The 24154-nt window shown below is 42.9% G+C and overlaps 2 protein-coding genes across 2 annotated transcripts in view; one reads left to right on the forward strand and one right to left on the reverse strand.

Moving 5' to 3' along the window:
• piezo2b (piezo-type mechanosensitive ion channel component 2b) overlaps positions 1-7710 on the forward strand; it is a 233072-nt gene extending 225362 nt beyond the window's left edge. Inside the window, exons 50-53 of the mRNA XM_084327610.1 lie at positions 301-417; positions 520-599; positions 4101-4305; positions 6615-7710. Of these exons, the coding sequence (XP_084183736.1) occupies positions 301-417; positions 520-599; positions 4101-4305; positions 6615-6867 (655 nt within the window). The 3' untranslated portion in view covers positions 6868-7710. The remainder of the gene's footprint in view (positions 1-300; positions 418-519; positions 600-4100; positions 4306-6614) is intronic.
• Positions 7711-7814: 104 nt separating this feature from the next.
• On the reverse strand, positions 7815-22275 carry napgb (N-ethylmaleimide-sensitive factor attachment protein, gamma b). Its single transcript, XM_084326783.1, has 12 exons — positions 22097-22275; positions 21273-21340; positions 20786-20870; positions 20675-20692; positions 20541-20571; positions 20335-20444; positions 19506-19572; positions 16602-16672; positions 16403-16481; positions 15583-15662; positions 12816-12945; positions 7815-10661 (listed from the first exon to the last, which is right to left on the reverse strand). The coding sequence occupies exons 1-12, from the start codon at positions 22150-22152 to the stop codon at positions 10527-10529; spliced, it is 930 nt and encodes a 309-aa protein (XP_084182909.1). The 5' UTR covers positions 22153-22275; the 3' UTR covers positions 7815-10526.
• Between the last annotated feature and the right edge of the window lie 1879 nt (positions 22276-24154).

Here is a 24154-nt window from a genome sequence, read left to right on the forward strand (position 1 = left end):
CGTCTTCTCCAGAGTCGGACAAGAAGATAGATACCGGTTTCCTCTCTGTGCAGTAGAAAAGCTATTCGGCACAAATTAATAGAAGCCGATATGGACCAGCTAGCCTAGCTGCAAAAACAGCTCTCCTGGAGTTTTAAGCTAGGTTAGTGGTCTGTATCCGCTTTCCACTGAACGCAGAGAGGAAATCGGTATCTGGACTCTGGAGGAGACTGAAAGTACATAATGTTGGCGTGTTCCAATAACATTGTAATTCATTCTGTAAATCGTCTAAATTTCAGTATTTTCTAATTTTTCAATTAGGAACCTCACGCTGGGAACCAAAGCTGAGATGGCGATAGGAAAAGAGGTGGCCCCTCTGGACGTGGAGACGAAGGAGCAGCTCATTCACCTCTTACAAGGGACCAGCAATAAATCAGTGTGAGTACAGTAGGTTTTCACTTTTTTTTTTAACATTCCCCAATTAATGTCCCCCTCTTTCTCTCTCCCTCTAACGACCCACTGTGCTCCGGTCTTCTGCAGGGTCATAAAGCAGCTGTTCCCACGTTTCCTCCGAGCCCCTAGTGACTCAGACGCCAAGCCCGTCATCCAGCTTTACGAAGGTGAAGTAGTTATAGCATATAGTTATATTATTATTATATTATTATATATAGTAGTTATAGCATATAGTAATATTATTATTATTATTATTATTATTATTATTATTATTATTATTATTATATATAGTAGTTATAGTGAAGTAGTTATAGCATATAGTTATACTTGTACGGGCCTTCATTTATCACCGGCGCTCTCTTGAGTGCAAAGTCCTGTTACCGGACGGAACGCTTCTGACTGAAACTGATACACACACAGTGACGAAAGACGAAAGTCTTTCTCTGGTCTGCATCCCCTTAAGAATTGTGTGTATTGGGAGCTCCAGTAGCTCACCGCGTATCTCGGCGCTATTTCGGCGTCGGGGACAACCGTGCGCGTCACGGATCTGGGGTACACGAGTTCGACTCCCGGACTCGCCGTATTTTCTCAGAGTGTCTTCCCCTACTCTACATCCCATTCAACCTGTTTCTGTCGGTCATGCTTGACCAGAAGGAAAAAAAAGCGATAAACGCTAAAAAGAACCAGCTGTCTGGTCAAAGTTTAAAAAAAAAAATTGTGTGTATTGAGCCGTATTGTACCCATTCTGCAATTTTATTTATTTTTTTCTCCCATCCCACCCTTCCTGGTTGTTGCGTACTTTCCCCTACTGTTGGTCCGGGAGACCGGAGACTGTCACATGCTTTCCTCCGACGCATGTGCAGCCTGGGGCAGGCCAACCTGGCCGCGCAGGTTCTCACCGGGGAGAGTGTAGCTTGTGGGAGGCCACACTATCTCTCCTTAGTTCCAACCCTTGCTGAGCAGGCGCCCCGACCGAACTGTAGGGGTCGCTGTCCACAACGCCCAGGACCCACCCTTCAGCTTTCCCACCCCCTGATACAGCCAATTGTATCAGTGTGAGAGGCCAGCCAAGCTGATAGCAACACCGGGAGCTGGATTCGAACAGGCGAATCCAGTGTCTCCCGGTGTTGGTGACGAACGTAATCTCCGTGCGCCACCTGCCCCCCCTCTGCAATCTGTTAATAAAATGTTCAATCAATCAATCAACACACACACAGCCAGTCGAGGCCCAGGTCCATAATCCATAAACAAACGGGAATCCACCACCAAAACGTTCTTGATTTACTGAGCTCTTGTGATACAAAGACTAACACTAGAGGCAGGTAAATAATGAGGTTTTAATTGTATTTTCTGCGTTGTGGCTGTAAAATGTTTGGTTACTATAAACACAGAAGTAAAACAGATCATTCAGAATCATAATCTCCCAGCCTACATCACCACAGTGAGCTCTGGATCTTATCAGACTCACTCTGGTGATTGGCTTTTACACTTAAGGTTCCTAGAGTTCGCACTGAATTAGGAGAATCTGCTTTTAGCGTCTGTGCCCCAGAGACATGGAATGTTTTGCAATGCACTTTAAAACTCAATTCATTAGTATCTATTGATCAGTTTAAATCGTTAATAGAAAACCACTTAACCAGTCTGCAGTTTTTTTTTTATTATTTTAAATGTTTAATTGATTTACTTTTGTTTCTATATTGTTCTATTTTGTATTTATTATGTTTTGTATTTCTCGACGTCATTGTAAATGAGCTTGCTCTCAATGATACTTCAAGATTAAATAAAGATTGAATGAATGAATAAATATAGTATTAATACCATTATTATTTTAGAACCATATTATATTATACTGTATTAAAGAGTCTTATAGATCATCTTTTTATGTAATCATTAAAAAGAAAGAATACATCCACAGCAATCTTTTAGAAAGGTGCGGAATGAAAGTATTGCTTTCTCCCCAAAACATTATTGATTAATGAATATATAAAAAAAGATCTGCGGGTCCAAAATGAATGTTTCCCATTTCCCTACATGGAATGCACCCGATTGTCTAATGCGACATCTAGTGGCTGAATGTTATCTATAGCACCTTTAAATGATAGAAGTCTTGGAAGTGAGACGTATAAATCATCACCCCCCCTGTCACTATAAGTGAAAATACAAATACATGCAATTCCAGGGACGTATTCATGTCCAATTTTACTCTTGAAGTCCAAAGGAGAAAGTCGGACAGGAAACAACACTGACATGATGATGATGAATGGCTGATGATTTATTTTCTCTGGAACCTCCGGGACTGAACCTGCCACCCAGAAGTCCTTATACACGCTGTGTTCTGAGGGAGAGGCCCCTGAGCACCTAAACCCACAGATTAAGTTTCATTCAAATGTATTGAAGGGCCGCTCTCTGCTTGGTTAGCAGGAAAGACAGGAAATATTATTCAAAACATCTAGATACAATCAACAGCTGAGTGACATGTGTAGATAATTATAGCGATGTTGGAACAGCTGGGTCTTTTGGAACACCTCACAAGTTATTTTGTCCCAATAATTGAACCCTTCCACTGAAGAACCATACGAGTCTGTTTCAAAAAAAAAATGTGACAGCCCATGTATTTGTAGATATGTAAATTCAATCCAAATCACTTGGGAGTGTGAATGTGATACATCACCAGAAAGTACTCAGCCTCTACTGTCTTGAATGAACATAATACTCTAACTTACCATCTTTCTTTTTTTTTATCTACTTTTTTCTCCCATTTTCTATTTTTCTCCCATCCCAATTTCTTATCGTCCAATTCTACCCTCCCCTGTCTCGAACGCTGTTAGGCCATGCCTCCCACAAGCCGGCTGCAATGTGGACTAAGCCTTAAATCACGTGTCCCCTCCGGTACACGAGGAGGCAGCTGTCGCATCTTTTCACCTGCACAGCGCGATCTCTCAGCGTCGGGGGTCTGCGTTTGGAGGGCACGCCGCCCCCGTCGCTTCCTGATTCTGCTGCGCAGGCGCACCAACCGACCTGTAGGAGTCGCTGTCCACAACGTCCGATCCCCACCCATCAGCTTCCCACCCCCTAATACTGCCAATTGTATTAATATGAACGACCAGCAAAGCTGATAGCAATGTGGAGAGCTGGGCTCGAACCCAGCGTCTCCTGCATTGGTGGTGAGCGCCTTGCCCACTGCACCACCTAGCCACCCCTAACTTACCATCTTTAGATAATAGTTTGAAAACATTGTTCTTCTGAACAATGGACTTATAGTTCCTTGTCTGAATCAATTATGGTCACTTGGAATTGGGAGACTTGACACATTGAATGGTACTGTTCTAACGTTCCCAGATTTAGAGACAACTTTCAATACTCCTTATGTTTTTGTTGTGTATATTGTAACGTCAAGTATTTACATACATTTAAAATAGTCAATTATGAAAAAACCTAGCTTCCAGAAAGTGTATTCAAACTTTGATATGGTCTGAAAAATTCTGATTGTGGCTTTATAACGTATGACTGGCGAAAGCACTTTGACCTGCAATCCCCTGTATGAAAGGTGCTATACAAATAAAGTTATTATTATTCTATGCCACCCTTGAGATGAAATAAATATACATGTGCCATTAATCTGGATGTACTGTCAAGTTTCTATAAAATTCTGCTCTTTTTGTCATTAGACGGCGAGCTACTGAACTTAACCCTGTCCTTGAAGCGAGACCAAAACGGCGCTGATGAGATCCGGGAGTGGTGGATCGTCAACCAGACTGTGAAGGGAGAGATCGAGAAGAGGAACCCCAAGAACAAGTACAACGCTGGGCTGGAGATGTATCTATTCAGTGACCAGGTCAGCCCTCCCAGCCTGGGCTTCTTGGCTGGATACGGGTGAGTGGGAGACTCTGAAAGACCTTTAGACCAGGGGTTCTCAACCTTTCTGCTGCCAAGGCACCCCTGTGTTCAATAAAATAATCCAGGGCACCCCTACATACGATAAAGACTTTTCCGGTCCTGTCTTTTTTGCTACAATAATGACAAAGGTGCTTGCTTTCAAAATAATGTTTATTTAAGAAACCGGGAAACACATTTGTGTGTATATGCAGGCTATATAATGCATTATTAACAGGTGTTTCAGGTCTAAATGGCTTAGTACGGTTGACATTACACTGCTTGTAAATCAAATAGCATATTTCTTTAAATAAAATTACAGAAAATTATCACTAGTGCTATCTGTTGCAGCTGCACTCTTTTCCATCAAAATAGCTATAAATAAAATGTATTATTATTATTATTATAAAAATAGGAGGCGGTCAGGTGGCGTAGCGGAGATTGCGTTCGTCACCAACGCCGGAAAGGCTGGATTCGCCTGTTCGAATCCAGCTCCCGGCGTTGCTATCAGCTTGGCTGGCCGCTCACACTAATGGGAAAGCTGAAGGATGGGCCCTGGGCGTTGTGGACAGCGACCCCTACAGTTCGGTCGGGGCGCCTGCTCAGCAAGGGTAGGATCTAGGGAGAGATAGTGCGGCCTCCCACACGCTACACTCTCCGCGGTGAGAATCTGCGCGGCCAGGCTGGAAAGCATGTGACAGTCTCCGGTCTCCCGGACCAACAGTAGGGGAAAGTGCGCAACAACCAGGAAGGGTGGGATGGGAGAAAAATCGGGAAAAAGAGGGGAAGAAAGATAATAAAATTATTATAAAAATAGCATATTTGGATAAGTGTGACCATTTCTCAAAAACTGAAAATCATGTATTTTTTTTTAAATACAGAAAAGGATCACTAAAGTGCTATCTGTTGCAGCTGCACTGTTCTCCATAAAAATAGCATATTGGGATAAGTGTGACCATTTCACAGAAAAGGATCACCAAGTTACCATTTCTCAAAAAATATAAATAAATACAAAAAATAAGCACTTTTTTTAATCCAGAGTAATTTGGTGATCCTTTTCTGAGTTTTAAATGATTTTCAGATTTTGAGAAATGGTCAAACTTATCCAAATATGGTATTTTCATGGAAAACAGTGCAGCTGCAACAGATAGCACTTTAGTGATAATTTTCTGTAATCCAAAAAGAATTTATTTATTTTTAATCTCAAGGCACCCCTGGCAGCTCTCGGCACCCCTGTTGAGAACCGCTGCTTTAGACGGAACCCTGTCTTCTGACGTCTCGGCCGCTTGGTTGTCACGTTTGCCCCTTTTTCTGTCCCATTATAATTGTATGAGGTGAATTGACCTATCTCAGTCCTCGCCCTCTTTTCTTGATCCTCCAATCACAACTGATAGTGACAGCTCTTTGGACCTCGTATTGACAGTTGACAACACATTCCAAATGCAAATTCAACTCAATTTAAATTAAATTCAAACCTTTATTTAGTCTCGGAAAGGACAATTGAGGTCATCCTCATTTTCATTGTCGTCCAGACTTAAACTTAGATTTCAATGCATATGTTTTTTACAATATATAATAACTATCTATATAGCACCTTTCACACATGGACCGCAGCCCAAAGTGCCCCACAGCAAATAGCATAAAATGAACATAGGCACATACCACACCTGAAATGAACAACCTTTTATCTGCTCCTTGTAAATTAAATGAGAGAATAACACACACTTGGCCATGAAACAGCTGAGCAGCCGATTGTCCAATGTGGATGTACTTGTGAAAATTGTGTCAATGTCCAAATATGTATGGAGTCGGACCTGACTGTATATACATATACATACACACACCTACATCCTGTATCCATTATATAATGTGCTACTTAAACAAACTGAACTCTTGTCTCCATCTATCCATGTCCTTTCTTAAACAAACTGAACTCTTATCTCCATGTCCTTTTCCTAAACAAACTGAACTCTTATCTCCATGTCTCCATGTCCTCCTCTTAATCAAACTGAACTCTGTCTCCATGTCCTCTTCTTAATCAAACTGAACTCTTGTCTCCATGTCTCCATGTCCTCCTCTTAATCAAACTGAACTCTTGTCTCCATGTCCTCTTCTTAATCAAACTGAACTCTTGTCTCCATGTCTCCATGTCCTCCTCTTAATCAAACTGAACTGTCTCCATGTCCTCTTCTTAATCAAACTGAACTCTTGTCTCCATGTCCTCTTCCTAATCAAACTGAACTCTTATCTCCATGTCTCCATGTCCTCGTCTTAATCAAACTGAACTCTTGTCTCCACGTCCTCCTCAGCATCATGGGCCTGTATGCCTCGGTGGTTCTGGTCATCGGGAAGTTCGTGCGCGAGTTCTTCAGCGGCATCTCGCACACCATCATGTTCGAGGAGCTGCCCAACGTGGACCGCATCCTCAAGCTGTGCACCGACATCTTCCTGGTCCGGGAGACGGGCGAGCTGGACCTGGAGGAGGACATGTACGCCAAGCTCATCTTCCTCTACCGCTCGCCGGAGACCATGATCAAGTGGACCAGGGAGAAGAACCAGTGAACCCCCCCCCCCCACACACACACACGCCCTCGCAGCACAAGCACCGGTCAAACCCCGTCGTTCAGACAGGGGGGGTGGGGGCTCCTTGTCTGGACGGTAGCGGGCCGGTGGGATGGTTAGGCAGCGGCCTGCAGAGCTCGGTTGGTGTGAGCGGTGGTTACTTACTGCCCTCTGGACGCCCCCCTGTGGACACATGCAGCTACAGAGGACGACTCCGTGCCTCTTCACTAGTTACCCGCTAGTACCGAGGTGGACAGCGGTGCGGTAGTGTTACTTAAGGGCTTCTCACCGATGGATAACGACATTTACTAACACGCGTACAAGCGCAGACTCGCACTTTCAACCTTCTCCAAAACTGGAACTCTTGGATTGTGGGGTTGTGCAATATATACCAGTAGAGCTGCCGTCCTGCAGGGCAGCCCGCTTCCAGGGACGAGAACGAAGAGGCAGCTTCTGACCAAGATATAATAAAAACCACCTTTAATTTTATTTCTAAAACGTCGAGAGGCTCAGAGGCCCGCTCCTGAGAAACGACACGGGGGACGCATTATTAGACAATCTTCACATGCCTTCGTTTTTGTTTGTATAGAGGAAACTCAAACCGTGTTGAAAGTGATCCGCTTACGTCATCTTACTCAGGAAGAAGTGAGTCGTTTTCATCTCGAAGAGGCTAGAGAAGACATGCACTGGTGTGTGGGATCAGAGATCAACGCACACTGTAGCGTCCGACGGGAACAATAGAAATAGAGAACTATTTATACGGCATGACATTTTTATGCGGCTAGTGGCAGAGAACGCAGTGAGATATGACCATATTCCTGGTATGTTTACTGCATTCGGGGCAACAGGGAAGGGTTCTTTTTAAAGGTGGGGGTGTGTGTAGAGGGGGGGGGGGGGGGGGGGCACTTTGGACATTTCTACTCACAGTGAATGGGATTAATTGATAATCAAATTCTGCATCGTCTCCAGTTTTGACCAGAGTCTGGCCGGGGAGGGAGGGCTATTTTTAAAGCAGGGTATCGCGGAACGACCAGAGTGCATTGAGCAGTAGACTGTTGCATCGCAGTTTTTAACCTTCAAATCTCATGAACATCACGATGCCCACAAGCAGTCACTCTTCATCAGGAGGATGATGATGATGATAGCGATAGCCTTTTCATTCACTCATACAGTAAAAAGCCCTTTGGTCCAAGCTATGCATTAGAGGACATTGTAGCATGAAAGAAACTAAACTTATTGTCATGAATAGATTTCCATTATATGTACATACCATTTTAGGGGAAGGGTCGGGTGGAATGAAATGTGAACCTGTTTACCTGTATGTTAAAGCAACGCGGTATGATAAGAGGTCCAGTGATCTGCTAATAAAACACATGAAAAGTGTCAAGTTCTGTATTTAACATGCGTTTCCTCACGGGTCGAATATAAGACCCAATTTCATTAAAGTTGCTGTAAATAGTATGTTTGTGTTTGTTAAAATAAGTACCGTAGTCTACATGTTAAAATAAGTGGTCTACATGTTAAAAACAATAGCTCTGCATTCCTATCACTGATATAGTGTCTGGTCAGTAACATGGGTCTCCCAGTCCCTCCACACACAAAATACATCTGGTATCCCATTCAAACTTCATCCAATCAGGAGAGAGAACTCCACTCTGCAAAAAATAAGAAATAAAAACTAGTTTTAAGCAAATGTGTCCTTGTAACAAGTAAAATAATAGCAGTGCAGTAAGCTAATTTGACTTGGCAAGATTTCTTGAAATAAGTAAAAATATCTAGGCTCTCTCCTGATTGGATAAAGTGAGAAGGGATAGCAGAACATTTATTTACCGTTTACTGCAGATGGGAGGGACTGAGAGACACATGTTACTGACCAGACACTATCAGTGATGGCTGTTAGAATTATTTCAACAGAAATAACAAAAACAAAAATACCACTTACAGCACCTTTAAGCGTAGTCAATTATTACAATGGATCATAGTTGCTACTGCAGTACCTTTCTAGTTACCAGTTCATGATTTTAAGCTGCTTTGAGAGGATTTAGCTAAAGAAAACAGAGGAATCTCAACATCAGCGAGACAAAACAGTTTTATAATTTTTATTTTCACTGATGCCAATATTTATATGTACACTCCAGTCCAGCTTTGATCTCGGCTAATGCACAGATACATCACAGACTTATTAGGGGAGAACATCACAAAAAGCAGCACTGGTGTACATTAAGACTAGAGTTAAGGACATCGCTTAACAGGGAGAGAGCATTTAGATGAGACAGTAGCCTCATCAAAAATAAATTAAGGTCTCAAGCGGCCATTACGGGTCCTTCAAGTAACATTTTGGTCCCAACAACTCCGGTCGCTCTCAGCGGTACGAAAGATAGTCGCGTAGATCGATTTACTTTCCTCTTGATACTTTTTTAAACGTGTAAAAACCACGAAAATGCAACATAGAGGAACATGTTTATTGATATGTGTGCCATACCTGGAGGATATTCTTTTAAAAAGGAATGCACAACAACAATAATAATACAAAATAAAAAAAACAATATACACTCCCTTTTAACTTTAGGATTTAGTTGACATTTCAAGCGGCTTTGTCCCCAAAAAAAGGATGCAGTTGCTATACTGGTTTCCCACGGTTACAAGCAATAAGCTTTTAAGTAAAACACACACGCATAGAATCCACGCTGAGAACAGGGATGTGTTCCGACGTTTTGTTACCGAATCGAGGAAATCCCTCAAAACATGCACCGGCTCTCACCCTGCATCACTTTCAGTCACTTGTGTCTGAGGAGCGTTTAGATATGTGCGGTCGCCAAGGACGCCGTGTAACGCACACCTCGAGGTAGACGGTTCAGAACAGTCTACGACTGGCTACGGGCTTCTTTATCAGGAAATGTATAGCGCTTGACAAACTTTACAAAGTGCTGCTGATCTCCATGCTGTTGTTATGATTACATTGATCGTTGCCGTTCATAAATTCCATTTCAGTATATTCATATTTTCTTTCCCTTTCCTGCACGAACATTTGCACGAAGAAGACGAAGAGCCGATTTGCATATTGCTCCAGCGATGCCTGGCGAAAACCATAAACGATACTGAATAAATTAACCCTGTGTAAATAAACATTTATACATGAATCAGTAAATACTGTACGAGACGTATTCATGTTTTGTCCTTGTCTGATTTCAAGGTAGATAACTATATGTGTTACACTCTTTATGCACAAACAGCGAGATTTACAGAGCTCACGACTTCACGACATAAAAACATTTACATAGTGTATACTTATACAATACACACAGTATATACTTATACAATCCATATAGTATATACTTGAATTCTCATTAAATTCTCAATAGTTACAACTCTTTTTTGTAAATATTAAGGGATCCATCTCCAGCGCTGCAGAAAATAAAAATCTATTCACAGATCATTTTAGGGATAGAGGTCGATTCTGTTCTGAAGCACCTACTGTAACTTGGGATTTTTAAATAGTTTTTTTTGCAGTTTTTAGGGGAGGAAAGTTTGTAAGGCCAATAATGAGGGCCAGTATTGCACGGAAGGTCTCGATACCTGTTGTTACAGACCCTCTTTTACACACTGGGATGGTGCAGGGAATGGGAGACAAATGGAGTCATCACTCTGGAGGTTAAAGGCTAACACAGCCCTCCCTCATAATCATCCTCCTCAACGCCTGCAGCAGGCCCGCTGGCGCCCCCTTGTGGAGCTGCGGCTGCCTTCTTCTTGCTGACTCCTCCTGGCACCCTCAGCGAGATGGCCAACTTGGCATACTGCGAAGGGGACAAGGATCGTTAACGCATAGTAGTACAAACGATTGATTCTGAAGTTAACCCTTTCACTGCAACACTGCAGAAGGTTAACCATTTCACTACCACACTACAGACGGTTAACCTTTCACTACCACACTACAGACGGTTAACCTTTCACTACCACTACAGACGGTTAACCTTTCACTACCACACTACAGACGGTTAACCATTAACTACCACACTACCGGTTAACCTTTCACTACCCACACTACAAAGGGTTAACCTTTCACTACCACACTACAAAGGGTTAAAGCTTTCACTACCACACTACAGACGGTTAACCTACTGCCCCACATAACGATATACAGCACATGAAACTCTAGGGCAGTGGTTTTCAGCCGGTGTGCCGTGGAGCAAGATCATGTGTGGGATTTTAGACCAATTAATTTCTTCTAAATTAGATTTCCATTCAACATACATATTTGTGTCAACCTTTTGATATACCTCCATATCTGAATGAACATGCTACTTGTTTAATCCAGATAAGAGATTAATACAAATACTGTACAATATCTGCACTAGTTAATAAGACAGAAGCTACACTCTGAAGATATGTTTTTGTCTTGCCCTGTGTCATGGAGAAAATAACATTGTATTATTAGTGTCAACAGTAGCAATATGCAGCATCTAACTTGGTTGGGCGTTACATCAGTTTAAATTGACCGCTACCGCGATTTTTTTGGGTTATAGTCAGTGAAGTCACACCTTTTATTGTCATTTTTGGGAGTAAAATATGAATCCACTACCTGAGAGTAACCATGCTAAGCATTCTCAGCAAAACATGGAAGACAGTAGACATCAGGCATTTAGATTTGGGGGATTTTTGTGCATTACGTTGTATGAAAATACTTGCCAGTAGTGTAGTGGATGCAAAGCTTAGCAAGGTTGGAGTTCTGACCACGTTCAGAGCGAGCTGGGAAGCTTTAGGGAGGCAGCAAATGGCAGTAACAGGGTCTTGAAACCAAAGTGTTTTAATCAACAACGTGGAGGCAAAGGGTTAACCTCCTCCATAAAACCACAGGCCTCTAGCATTTAGAAACAGCTGATGGGCAGCGTTACCAGTGAAACAGCTGATGGGCGGCGTTAGCAGGGAAACAGCTGATGGGCGGCGTTACCAGGGAAACAGCTGATGGGCGGCGTTACCAGTGAAATAGCTGATGGGCGGCGTTACCAGGGAAACAGCTGATGGGCGGCGTTAGCAGGGAAACAGCTGATGGGCGGCGTTACCAGGGAAACAGCTGATGGGCGGCGTTACCAGGGAAACAGCTGATGGGCAGCGTTACCAGGGAAACAGCTGATGGGCGGCGTTACCAGGGAAACAGCTGATGGGCGGCGTTACCAGGGAAACAGCTGATGGGCGGCGTTACCAGGGAAACAGCTGATGGGCAGCGTTACCAGGGAAACAGCTGATGGGCAGCGTTACCAGGGAAACAGCTGATGGGCGGCGTTACCAGGGAAACAGCTGATGGGCAGCGTTACCAGGGAAACAGCTGATGGGCGGCGTTACCAGAGAAACAGCTGATGGGCGGCGTTACCAGAGAAACAGCTGATGGGCAGCCTTACCAGGGAAACAGCTGATGGGCGGCGTTACCAGTGAAACAGCTGATGGGCGGCGTTACCAGGGAAACAGCTGATGGGCAGCATTACCAGGGAAACAGCTGATGGGCAGCGTTACCAGGGAAACAGCTGATGGGCGGCGTTACCAGGGAAACAGCTGATGGGCAGCGTTACCAGGGAAACAGCTCCAGCACAATACACTGGCTTTTTTAAAGAAACAAAATAGTGCCAAGTGATACCAGAATCCTTAGTGCTGGAGGACAATGATGTTGTGTTCGAAACAGGAAACTCTTTTACCTGCATGTTGTGGTGTGACTGTGGATTCAAACCTCTTGGTTTCGTGACCCTGTTTGCTTTGGGTTCGCTCAAAGTAAAACTAATAGCTAAGTATTTCATACAACATAATGTCCAAGAAATCCAAACTATCCCTTTAATATTTCTGAAGGTATACCCAAAAAACGCCTACTCAACCATCAAAAGGGTAAGACCACTGAACCTCCGTACTGAAGTTGTTTCCAGACACGCCAAGTGTTACTGGTTCTTGGACACGTCACTCACGTCATTATCCATGTACTTCAGCAGAGGAGAGTTGCACACGCGGTAGACCTGGTCCTCGTCCTGCTCGTCGTACCCTTGCAGGAGCGTCTCCATGGCAACAGAATCTTCACTTCCATTGTAGCCCGGGAAACTGCAGGAAATTAGATTAGGAAATAGGACTTCAAGTGGCAACAGTAACATGTTGTCAACTTGAAATAATATCAATATATTGAGGGTGGAGTTAGACAAGAAGACGTTGGGAACTAGGCTAATGGAGGAACCTACTTCCAGTGACTGACGCTAAGCTAGGCTAACGGTGCGCATCTTCCTACTCCTACTGCATGCACAGAGAAGAAAAAAGGTATGTATCTTCTTGTCTAACTCCAGGGTAGATGGCAAATAAGCTAATTTCCCAAAATGTTGAAGTTTTCCTTTAAATCAGGAGCACGATAAATCATATCCCCACAGTATATTATAGACTAGGGATGGGCGTGAGTACCCGTAGCTATGAGAAAAATCGAGAAAAAAAAATCGAAATTATAAATGTTTATGAAAAAAAAAATATATATTCTTTTTTACATATCTTTTCACATGTATGTGTAATATTATAACTGTTTGTTGGTTTACTTAAACATATATACATGAATGAACAAGAATAAGAAAAAAAAGAAAAAAAGATATTCGAATATATATATATATATATTTTTTTTTTGTTAAAAACATTTATTTAGAGTAATTTGCGATCCCTCGAGTATAGCATGCGATCAATCGATCTGGATTCTTCTTAAAAATGCCCATCCCAGAAGGTAGGATAAATCATATCCCCACAGTATATTATAGACTACCAGAAGACAGGATAAATCATATGTGTGCTTGTTTCTGTGACTTCTGTGACCCAAATTGTGACTTTATGGTGGTTCAGTATATAAACCAGGGTATTTAAATTGCAGTCTCAGCTTTACAGGTGGGTAAAAGAAAAAGTGAAAATCCAACTGTGAACCGTGAAAAACTGCATGGTTTTGACCAAACTAGCATACACTGGATATGGTTGTTGTTGTGAAGGGCCAGATTAAACTAAGTATATATATGTATCGTTTGATATACTTTGTATATTATTTATATATATACACGGAATATCCCTTTACCTGCGTACAGACCAGAGTAATATTCGCTCTTCTATTGGACAGCGCCCCCAGGCGCCAACGCGCAAGCCCCCAACGGCAAGTTCAAAGACAACTGCAGGCATGTCAGAACATGCCCAGAGTCTGCGTAGTAATACGAGACAAGGACTGAGGTTGGGACTAGATATTCACTTAAGTATAAATACGGCGCAGGTGTAAACAGCAGCGCTTCGTTCATTCAGTTCATCTAAAGCAGCAGTGTGACAAGTTCGGTAACATTGAAGTGAGCAACCGTGCGTTTAGAACATGTGCGAATAGAATAGTAAAAATGTCAGAGTTTAGTGAAGTAACGTCAAGTTCGACCTAGTTTAATGTGAAGTATAGTGCACAGGAGAATCGGCGTCGGCGATTGCAGAACCATTCCTGGTTGGATTATATTGCTTTGGGACGTGACTACCGGAGAAGAGCACCGTTGATTTCCACTATCGTTTGGGATTTAACCTCGTGAGGATTACCACTCGGGCCTGCCTCGTGGACGGGGCTGGCTAGCTGTCGTCAATGCTGTCGAGCATCTTGGATTACAACTATTGCTTTTGTCTGCGGATCAAGGGAGTACAAGCACCGACTCCTGTACCTGGAGTCTCTTTATTCCTCGTTGACTCAGACGGAGTACCCGAACATTCCTCTACCCATTGTCTCCAGTTGGTACCGGTGTTGCCCTATATAATTGCTACTATACAACAGGTGGCGTCAGCTTAGACCCATCATAGGATTCCTGATATTCTTAGTGACTTATGCTCTTGACTGACTTTACGTATATTCTTCGCCATACAAGCGCGACCCTAATTCTCATTCTGTAACCGAACGTTGCCTATAATAATAAATTACCCTCCAATAGTATTTCTGTGTCAATGCCGTGTTCTTGAGAGTGTTCACCATCTATATTTGATGTACTGTTTGGCCAGTAATTAAAGTACATAACTAGCAGTGGTTTAATATATCACAATCTTTAATACAGTCAGGGTTTTGTAACCCCTCAGTTACAGTTGTAGCTGAAGACGTCTTATGATTCCAATGCATTCAAAGGCCATACGCTTGTCTTCAGAGGGTTCAAATCAAAGACTTGGATATGGTTGTGAAGTGATGATAAATGGCCCGCTGATATCAGCTAATATCACTGTTTTAGAGTAATTAGGACGTCATTTATCTTCTTTCATTATGCAGTAGTCGCAGTAGTTTGGCCAACTACAATTTTAGAGCAGTTTCCCCAATACCGGTGGTGGAAAGTAACTATGTATTTTTACTCAAGTACTGTACTTGAATACAATTTCGAGCTACTTGTACTTTACGTGAGTATTTTCATTTTAGGGAACTTTATACTCTCACTCCATTACATTTCAAAGGAAATATTGTACTTTTTACTCCACTACATGTGTCTGAACCCATCAGTTACTAGTTACTTTGAAGAAAAAGATTTTTCATTTAGTTTAGATACTTAAGTACTTTCAATAGCAAATACTTCTCTACTTTTACTTACGGTAAGTAGAATTTGAAGGAGGACTTTCAAATTCTCATTTAACTCAGTATTTCAACTTTTACTCAAGTAAAGGAACTGTGTACTTCTTCCACCACTTCCCAGTACTGTGTATGAATGAAGGCACTCGTACCTGTAACTCTCTCTGACACACTTGTCTGCTGCCACATAGTCCGCTCTGTGCAGATGAATCAGGACCTGGGCAGTTGTTTTCTAGGACAGGAAAACACAGATCAACACATAATGATCCAGAGACAGTAGCAACACTGAACTGGCGGCTGCACTTTAAATTCTTGTGCGTTCCATTGTGGGATATTTGTGGATATCCTGAAGAAGAATGTTCTCAGTCAACCGAGGTTTGGATAATAACAAGGTTTATTAACCAAACAGTATAGTACATAGAGAGAATGGCTGAGGGCTTCGCCCCAGGTGATCAGCTGAAATGACCCAGGTAAAAAGATCTTGAACGTTGTTGGGAGGAGTATTATATAGTTAAAAGGGGGAGGAGGTGGTCGCATTTGATAGGTCAATTGGGTGGGGGGGATACAGGATTGGGGAGAGGGGGGGGGGCACAGGATTGGGGAGAAAGGGGAGGGGAATGTCTTTACACAAGATTGGGGAGAAAGGGGAGGGGAATGTCTTTACATGAGAGAGTTGGGGAATCATTATATTATCCCACACCATACAAACTCTCGCCAGACGCACCAAGCACCCGGTAACCCCGCAAAAAACAACGACTTGAATACAAAAAATGCCATATATTTAATATTATTTAATCTCCCGAAAGCCGGGCTGCCCCCCCCAAAAATGTAATACCTGTGCAAATTAAATGTAAGACTTTTTAATACCTGTTAAATTGAGAATTACGAATGAAATACTTTTTAAAATACCCCGCAGATACCCTGTAATCGATTACTCTTCTGTTGCGATATCCAACGTGAAGCAGCCCTTACCTTGAAGCACATGGGATAGTTCTCAATCTCTTTGTACATGTTCTTCTCTTTCTGCAGGGCGACTGCTGCATCATCAAGCCTGCATCACAAAGACAGGAATAGAGTGAGAAAGAGGCAGGAGACCAATGACGCCATCAAACAGAATGGAAACCCTGTCGACTCATCTACTCCCATTGTATCTGTAGTTTGTTTTTATTACCTTCTTAACCTGACCAGAAGTCTGGAGGCTTTGCCTAACAGCTCTGCAGCCTGGCGCAGACGATCCTCATTCTAGGGACAGAAAATAGGCGCGCATTAGAAGAGAATAGAATAGAATCTTTATTCATCGCACTGTCGAATACAGAGAACACAAGAGTGAAATTCTTTTGGTGTGGTTCCTCGACCTCGCAGCAGTGATGTAAGAGCACAAATCAAACAATGGAAGCAGTGCAAAAGAGCAGCATAAAAACAACATCAAAGTCGCACTAAAATACAATGCAGTATGCTTTGTATGGGGTATGCTTCAGGCAAGCTCCAGCGGCGTCAGTGAGTTCGCGGATGTTGTTGTCAGTTTCATAACAACACTAGCGGATAGCATTGTCCCCACGAAAAAGGTTAAGAGTCTTTCCGAACCAGAAACCGTGGGTTGACAGTACTATCCAAGCGGCTCTGAAAACTCGCACCACTGCTTATAACCTGGGCAGAGCGTCAGGAAACATGGAGGAGTATAAGGCTACAGTCTATACTCTGCGCAAGGCTGTAAAACTTGCTAAGAGGACATACGCTGACAAGATGGAGGCACAAATGGCCCAGAATGACACAAGAGGTTTACTGACTACAAAGTCAGCGCCCCCTCAATGGCCCCTCTCTCTCTCGCGCGGACCAGCTCAACTCCTTTTACGCACGGTTTGGGGCAAACAGTAGCGACGCTAGCTCACCGGCTAATGACGTCACTGATGCACTCTCTCATTGACGGAACACAGTGTGAGAAGAGCATTTATGCGGGTGAACACCAGAAAGGCAGCTGGCCCAGATGGGATAACAGGACGTATACTTAAGTCCTGTGCTAACCAGCTAGCCCCAGTGTTCACCACCATATTTAATCTATCCCTGGCTTAATCCGTGGTCCCTGCCTGCTTCAAGGTGTCCACTATAATACCGGTACCAAAGAAATCCTCCCCAACAGGTCTTAATGACTACAGACCGGTGGCACTCACCTCTGTGGTCATGAAATGTTTTGAGAGGCTGGTTAAGGATTACATTTGTGCCTCCCTCCCCAGTGATATGGACCCTATTCCATTTGCATACAGGCCAAACAGGTCCACTGACGATGCGGTCTCCCAAGTACTACACAGCACCCTCTCTCACCTAGACTGCCAGAAGGGGGGCTATGTGAGACTGTTGTTCATTGACTATAGCTCAGCGTTCAACACCATAGTCCCCACCAGACTGATGGACAAGCTGATCGAGCTGGGTCTGAGCTCCGCTCTGAGCGCCTGGATACTGGACTTTGAGTGAAAGGCCCCAGGGGGTCAGGGTGGGGGGTCAGACCTCCAACACCATCACCCTGAGTATCGGGTCCCCCCAGGGCTGTGTCCTGAGCCCCCTGCTGTATTCACTATACACACATGATTGTGTGGCCAAGTTCAGCTCCAACTCCATAGTGAAGTTTGCGGACAACACAGTGGTGGTGGGGCTGATCTCTGACAACGACGAGAAGGCCCACCGGGAGCAGGTTGAGGTACTGGAACGCTGGTGCCAGGACAACAGCCTGCTCCTGAACATTGGAAAAACCAAGGAGCTGCTCGTGGATTTTAGGAGAACACAACAGGGGACACACACACCACCACTGAGGATAAACGGGGCTACCGTGGACAGGGTGAGCAGCTTCAAGTACCTGGGGGTCCACATCTCAGAGGACCTGACATGGACAACACACATAGACTCAGTCGTAAAGAAGGTCGAAGCAGTGCCTCTATCACCTGAGACAGTTACGGAAGTTCAGAGTATCGGGGAAGATACTCCAGTCCTTCTACTCCGGAGCTGTAGAGAGCATCTTGACTGGAAACATCACTGCCTGGTATGGAAACAGCCAGGCACAGGACAAGAAGGCCCTACAGAGAGTGGTGCGCTCAGCTGAGCTTACTACGGGTATTGCACTACCACCCCTGCAGGTCTTATATAACAAGAGGTGCAAATCCAGAGCCTGCAGAATAATGAAAGACCCCACCCCAACAACAGCCTGTTCAAGCTGCTGCGGTCAGGCAAACGCCTGCGAACACCAGCAACTAGGACAGAGAGACTTCGGCTCAGCTTCTTCCCCCAGGCCATCAGAGTCTTGAACACTGAACTCTCCACACACAAGCACACATGAGCACACACACAACACACACACACACTGTATACGCTCACACACTAGCAGTCACTTTAGCATGAACACACACACACACATGCTGCACACGCTCACACTCAACGGTCACTTTACACAATGAAAGGTCACTTTAAAAACAAGAACGGAGTGGTTCTTGTATAGTAAACAGATATAGCAAGCTAGCATAAGGACACATAGTATAACTGTAGATTGTATAGTATAGCATTGTATAGTAGTGTACATAAGACCCAGTGCCTCATCCGTAGCTAACAGTGTATTGCACTATCGCAGGACCTTAGCATGTCTTACCATGCTTTTTGTAAACTTTATGTACATATACCTGTTATGTCTTATCTTATTACTTGTATTATTGCACAAATGTCTTATTCTCATCCTATTCTTATTATTGTATTATTGCACAATTGTTGCGGGCAAGACCCCCCACATTTCACTGTATGCTTGTATGCTGGCCCGTGACAAATAAAACTCTTGACTTGACTTGTATATAATATTGTACAGATATGACACAGAATTACAATATAGTGACAACGGTGTGGATATAGTGTGTGTGTAAGGTGCAGTGTGTGTGTATGCTTGTGTGCGTGTGCATGTGTGTGTGTATGTACGTACGTACGTGCACGTGTGTGTGTGTGTGTGTGTGTGTGTGTGAGCAGGCAGGTAGGCATTAGTTAGTGACTTCAACCTCATGTTTTTGAATGGTTATTTACATGTTTGTTTGTCGTCCAGCCTTACCTCGAATACACCTGCTGCTTTCTGGTACAGGTCCACAGCTTTATCCAAGCTGATGGGTTCTATGAGTCTAGTTAAAAAGAAAAAATAAGATTAAATGAATCCAGCAGCTAAAGATCTCCTTATTTTTATATTATATATATTTGTATTTAAGTTGTTCATTTTTAGTGAATGTAAGTATTGTGTGATCTGTGTAATTTTGTGTAAAGGGCGGACTAGCAAACTAAGATTTTCATTGTACGGCAAACTGTCTGTTTAACTGTGCACATGACAATAAATAATCTTGATCTGATATAATACTTGCACGTCCAGTAAACTATACACTGCAGTCACATCATGAACCTGCCCCACACTCTTTAAAAGAAGAGGCGTTGAAATAACCACTAACTGAACACAACATGTGTTGCTATTAATTAACCTACTGTATCTCAAACCCTGCCCTCTTTTCTTGATCCTCCAGACGCAACAGTCATGATTGGAGGATCACAAGAAGAGGGCAGGGTTTGAGGTAGGTGAATTAAGCATGTCCCCTCATAGTCCATTAGTCAATCAGTCTGTTTGGTCTTAGATTTTTCATTATTTGCTGAAAAATTATATCTCTGGTAAGCATGCAATTTAAAGAGGTGCGTTATCGCATGTGGAAAATTATAATTTTGTAGATGTGTTGATGAAAACAACTAATCGATTAGTTCTGTGACTATCGGTCAACTAAGTATTTCTTTAGTCGACGAGGACAGCCCTACTATCAACCTGTATGTTTTCAATCAGACATCAAACCTCATGTGTTTAATATTTCAAAGATATCAAAAGTGCTGCTGGGACAAAAACTCACTTTCCAGCCCTATCGAGCGCCATGGCAGCCGTGTCTGGGGTCCCGTTCTCCATGTACATCATGCAGGCTTTCTCAATGTACTCGATGGCCTCAGGCATCTTCTTCTGGTCCTGCATGTGACCGAAGGTATATACCGGTAAATAGACGTTAAGACGCTGTACCTCTTTGTGCAAAGACAATGATGTTCTGAAGATTAGGACACTCACTTTCATCATCATTCCTGCCTGTTCAATTGCCCTAAAAAAATAAAGGAAGGCAGTTTAATGAAGGATGAGGAAATATATGGGGTATGTTTGTTAAACTATTTGACTGAATTTGCATTCAAATGTAAGTTACTTACTTTGCTGCATGAAAGAGCCTGCGGGACACGTTAAGGAAATTAAAATGATAAATTGACAAGACACATTATGTCTTACAAATAGCCTATGCAACGAAAATATGAAAAGGATACGTCTTGTTTTCTGTGTGATATTCCGCTTCCTTGAGGTAAGCCTCCTTTGCTTGTTCAAACTGTTTGGCATTCTTGAAACACACAGCTGGTAACAGGAAAGACAACTTTATGTTAATGTAATATTTTAATGTAAATATGTGACAGGTGTCACTGCATGCGTTCCATAAAAAGGCAGGTACTATCGATGAATGAATGAATGAATGAATTTATTTAACAGATTGCAGAATGGGTACAATACAGTACGGCTCAATACACACAATTGTTAAGGGGATGCAGACCAGAGAAAGACGTTTGTCTTGTTTACATCAGGGTCCCCCATTTTCAATTCATAGTGACATTTATGACATACATGATGACATCATGACATAGGGACATACATGACATACAGGTATATAGCACGGTTACATTTCGTGACATATACGATATGCAAATATACAGTACTGTTACCCAGAGATCCTAACAGAAAATATAATACATAGGATCTTACCTGCTTTGGCATATTCTGATGCGGCACTGTCATAATCTGGCTTCCACTTGGTAAGACTCGTTTTTAGGCTTTAAAAACAACACATGACACAACACACAAATAGGTATTGATGTGTTATTATAGATGAAACAGACCATTCACACCCATAGTGACAACTGAGGCCAGGGACATGGTCCCCCCCCCCCCCCCCACCCACCCAACCACCTCCAATGTACAGTCCCCCCCACCCCCACCCCACCTACCCAACCTCCTCCAATGTACAGTTTCTACGTCAAATGTATATACTCTCTTTTCTGGACTCGTTTCGTATCACAAACAGTACTGTATTTGCAAATCTGGTATGTCATAAATGTATAGATGTAGCAGTACTGTCTATCTGTATGTCGTGTGTGTCATATATGTTATGATGAATTGAAAATGGGGGACCCTGATGTAAACAAGACGAAAGTCTTTCTCTGGTCTGCATCCCCTTAACAATTGTATGTATTGAGCTGTACTGTACTGTACCCATTCTGCAATCTGTTAATAAAGTTTTCAATCAATCAATCAATCAAGTACTAGCTAGCTAACGTTACAGCAGCATCACTGTCCATCTGCATTTGAGCTTAGCTCACGTTAGCATAATAATACGTTAAATATATTGTAGCTACGTGTGACAACACATGCATGACACAGATACAAATGTATAAATTAATACATAATTAAATATCATAACCTCTTCTAGTCTAAATAGTACGTTTTGTTAACGGTATTATTATAGCTGGTGGTAACGTAGAATCTCCTGGATAGGAAACCAATAACAGGTTGTTCCCTTCATACTGTACCATTTCTCCGCTTTGGCAATGTGTTCGTGCGCTTCGTTTATTTTCTGTGCAGCCATTCTGTTGTAGAAGTATATCTGGTATTATGTTGCAGACGGGTTGTTTAGATATTTAGATATGAAGTGATGCACACACATATGAATGTCTAGATGCTGTTGTCGTCGATGTTTGGATTAAAGAGATCTCCTCGGCCTCCGCGTCATCACCGCGTCATCTACGGGTGCCCAGAAGGTCGCAATGCACCAGTATTTTTTTTATCGGCACGCACACTGTTCGAATTTAAGGTAGGTAGGTAGGTAGGTAGGTAGGTAGGTAGGTAGGTAGGTAGGTAGGTATTTAGACAACAAAACATATACAGATCATTACATCACATATTTGCTTTTGTCAAGGATAGGAACGAAAAAGCCAATGACTTATTTACATCGTACAATACAACTCATTACAGAAAATCATTCACAATTATTACATTTGATAGCAATAATGGCACAATCATTAATTAATACAAACATGCGCATTTGTTGAGACATGTTAAACTAGAATTATCGTCTGGGAGCCTACAATTCTCGAAGACAGCTCGACGGCTTCTCAGTTACAGTGGGTGACAATATTGTCACAAGGAAAGATGAAATTACCTGTGGGCTCCATCCTAGAGGCTAATCTTTCCTGTGACAAAATGGCATCCAATGTAATAAAAAAAAGTCAACCAACGAACTCGATTCTTGTACCGGATCTCCTCTCTGGTAAACAAGAACACCCTGAGGACTCTGGCAGGAGCACTCATACAAGGGTACTACGACTATGCTTGCAGTTGCACCTCATGGTACCAAAGCACCTCACGCTAAAAACTAAATTACAAACATCTCAAAACAAACTGGTCAGACTACTGCTTGACCTTACTCCTAGAACCCACCTCACCCCTGCCCACTTTGACAACCTAGGATGGCTTAGAGTAGACGACAGAGTACAGCAACTTGCAATGGGCCTGGTCTACAAGATACACTACACAACCAAGGTACCCATGTACATGTCAAAATACTTCCCAAAGGTCAGTGAATACCACGATTGATTGATTGATTGAAAAGTTTATTAACAGATTGCAGAATGGGTACAGTACAGTACAGCTCAATACATACAATTGTTAAGGGGATGCAGACCAGAGAAAGACTTTCATCTTGTTTACATCAGGGTCCCCCATTTTCAATTCATCATAACATATATGACACACACGACATACAGATAGACAGTACTGCTACATCTATACATTTATGACATACCAGATTTGCAAATACGATCACAACACCAGAGGGAGCTCCACAAATCATGTTAAACCCAGATTCGGCTCAAACAAGGGACTAAACACGTTTTGCAATTATGCCACATCAATGTGGAACGCCCTACCCAAAGCTGTAAGGAATGTGAATCACTACCCACTTTCAAAAACACTCTCAAAGAACACCTACGGGAGACTGCAATTCGAAACTGGCCCATGTAAATGTCCTAACCCAACCCCCTCCAATGTAGGCCTACAGTAAATGACCAAGTATGGTTGTCAATATTCCAATGTACAGTTTTGCTTGTACAGTTGTACAGTGTCCCCCCCCCCCACCCCTTCTGCCCAACCCCCCACCCAACCCACCGAACCACCTCCAATGTACAGCCCCCCCACCTACCCAACCTCCCCCAATGTACAGTTTTTACGTCAAATGTATATACTCTTTTCTGGACTCTTTTTGTATCACAATGTTGTTGTCATAAATGTATAGATGTAGCAGTAGCCTACTGTATATCTGTATGTCATGTATGTCATATATGTCCTGATGAATTGAAAATGGGGGACCCTGATGTAAACAAGACGAAAGTCTTTCTCTGGTCTGCATCCCCTTAACAATTGTGTGTATTGAGCTGTACTGTATTGTACCCATTCTGCAATCTGTTAATAAAGTTTTCAATCAATCAATCAAACACTACTGCACTTCCGCGTTACATGGAGCTTGTGAGGGGGGGGGGGGCGCGTGGGGATAAAATGCAATAGGGGATATCTGCAGAGCCGCAAGCCCAACG

The sequence above is a fragment of the Notolepis coatsorum genome (assembly GCF_963971535.1).
Source record: "Notolepis coatsorum genome assembly, chromosome: 13".
Lineage (NCBI taxonomy): Eukaryota > Metazoa > Chordata > Actinopteri > Aulopiformes > Paralepididae > Notolepis > Notolepis coatsorum.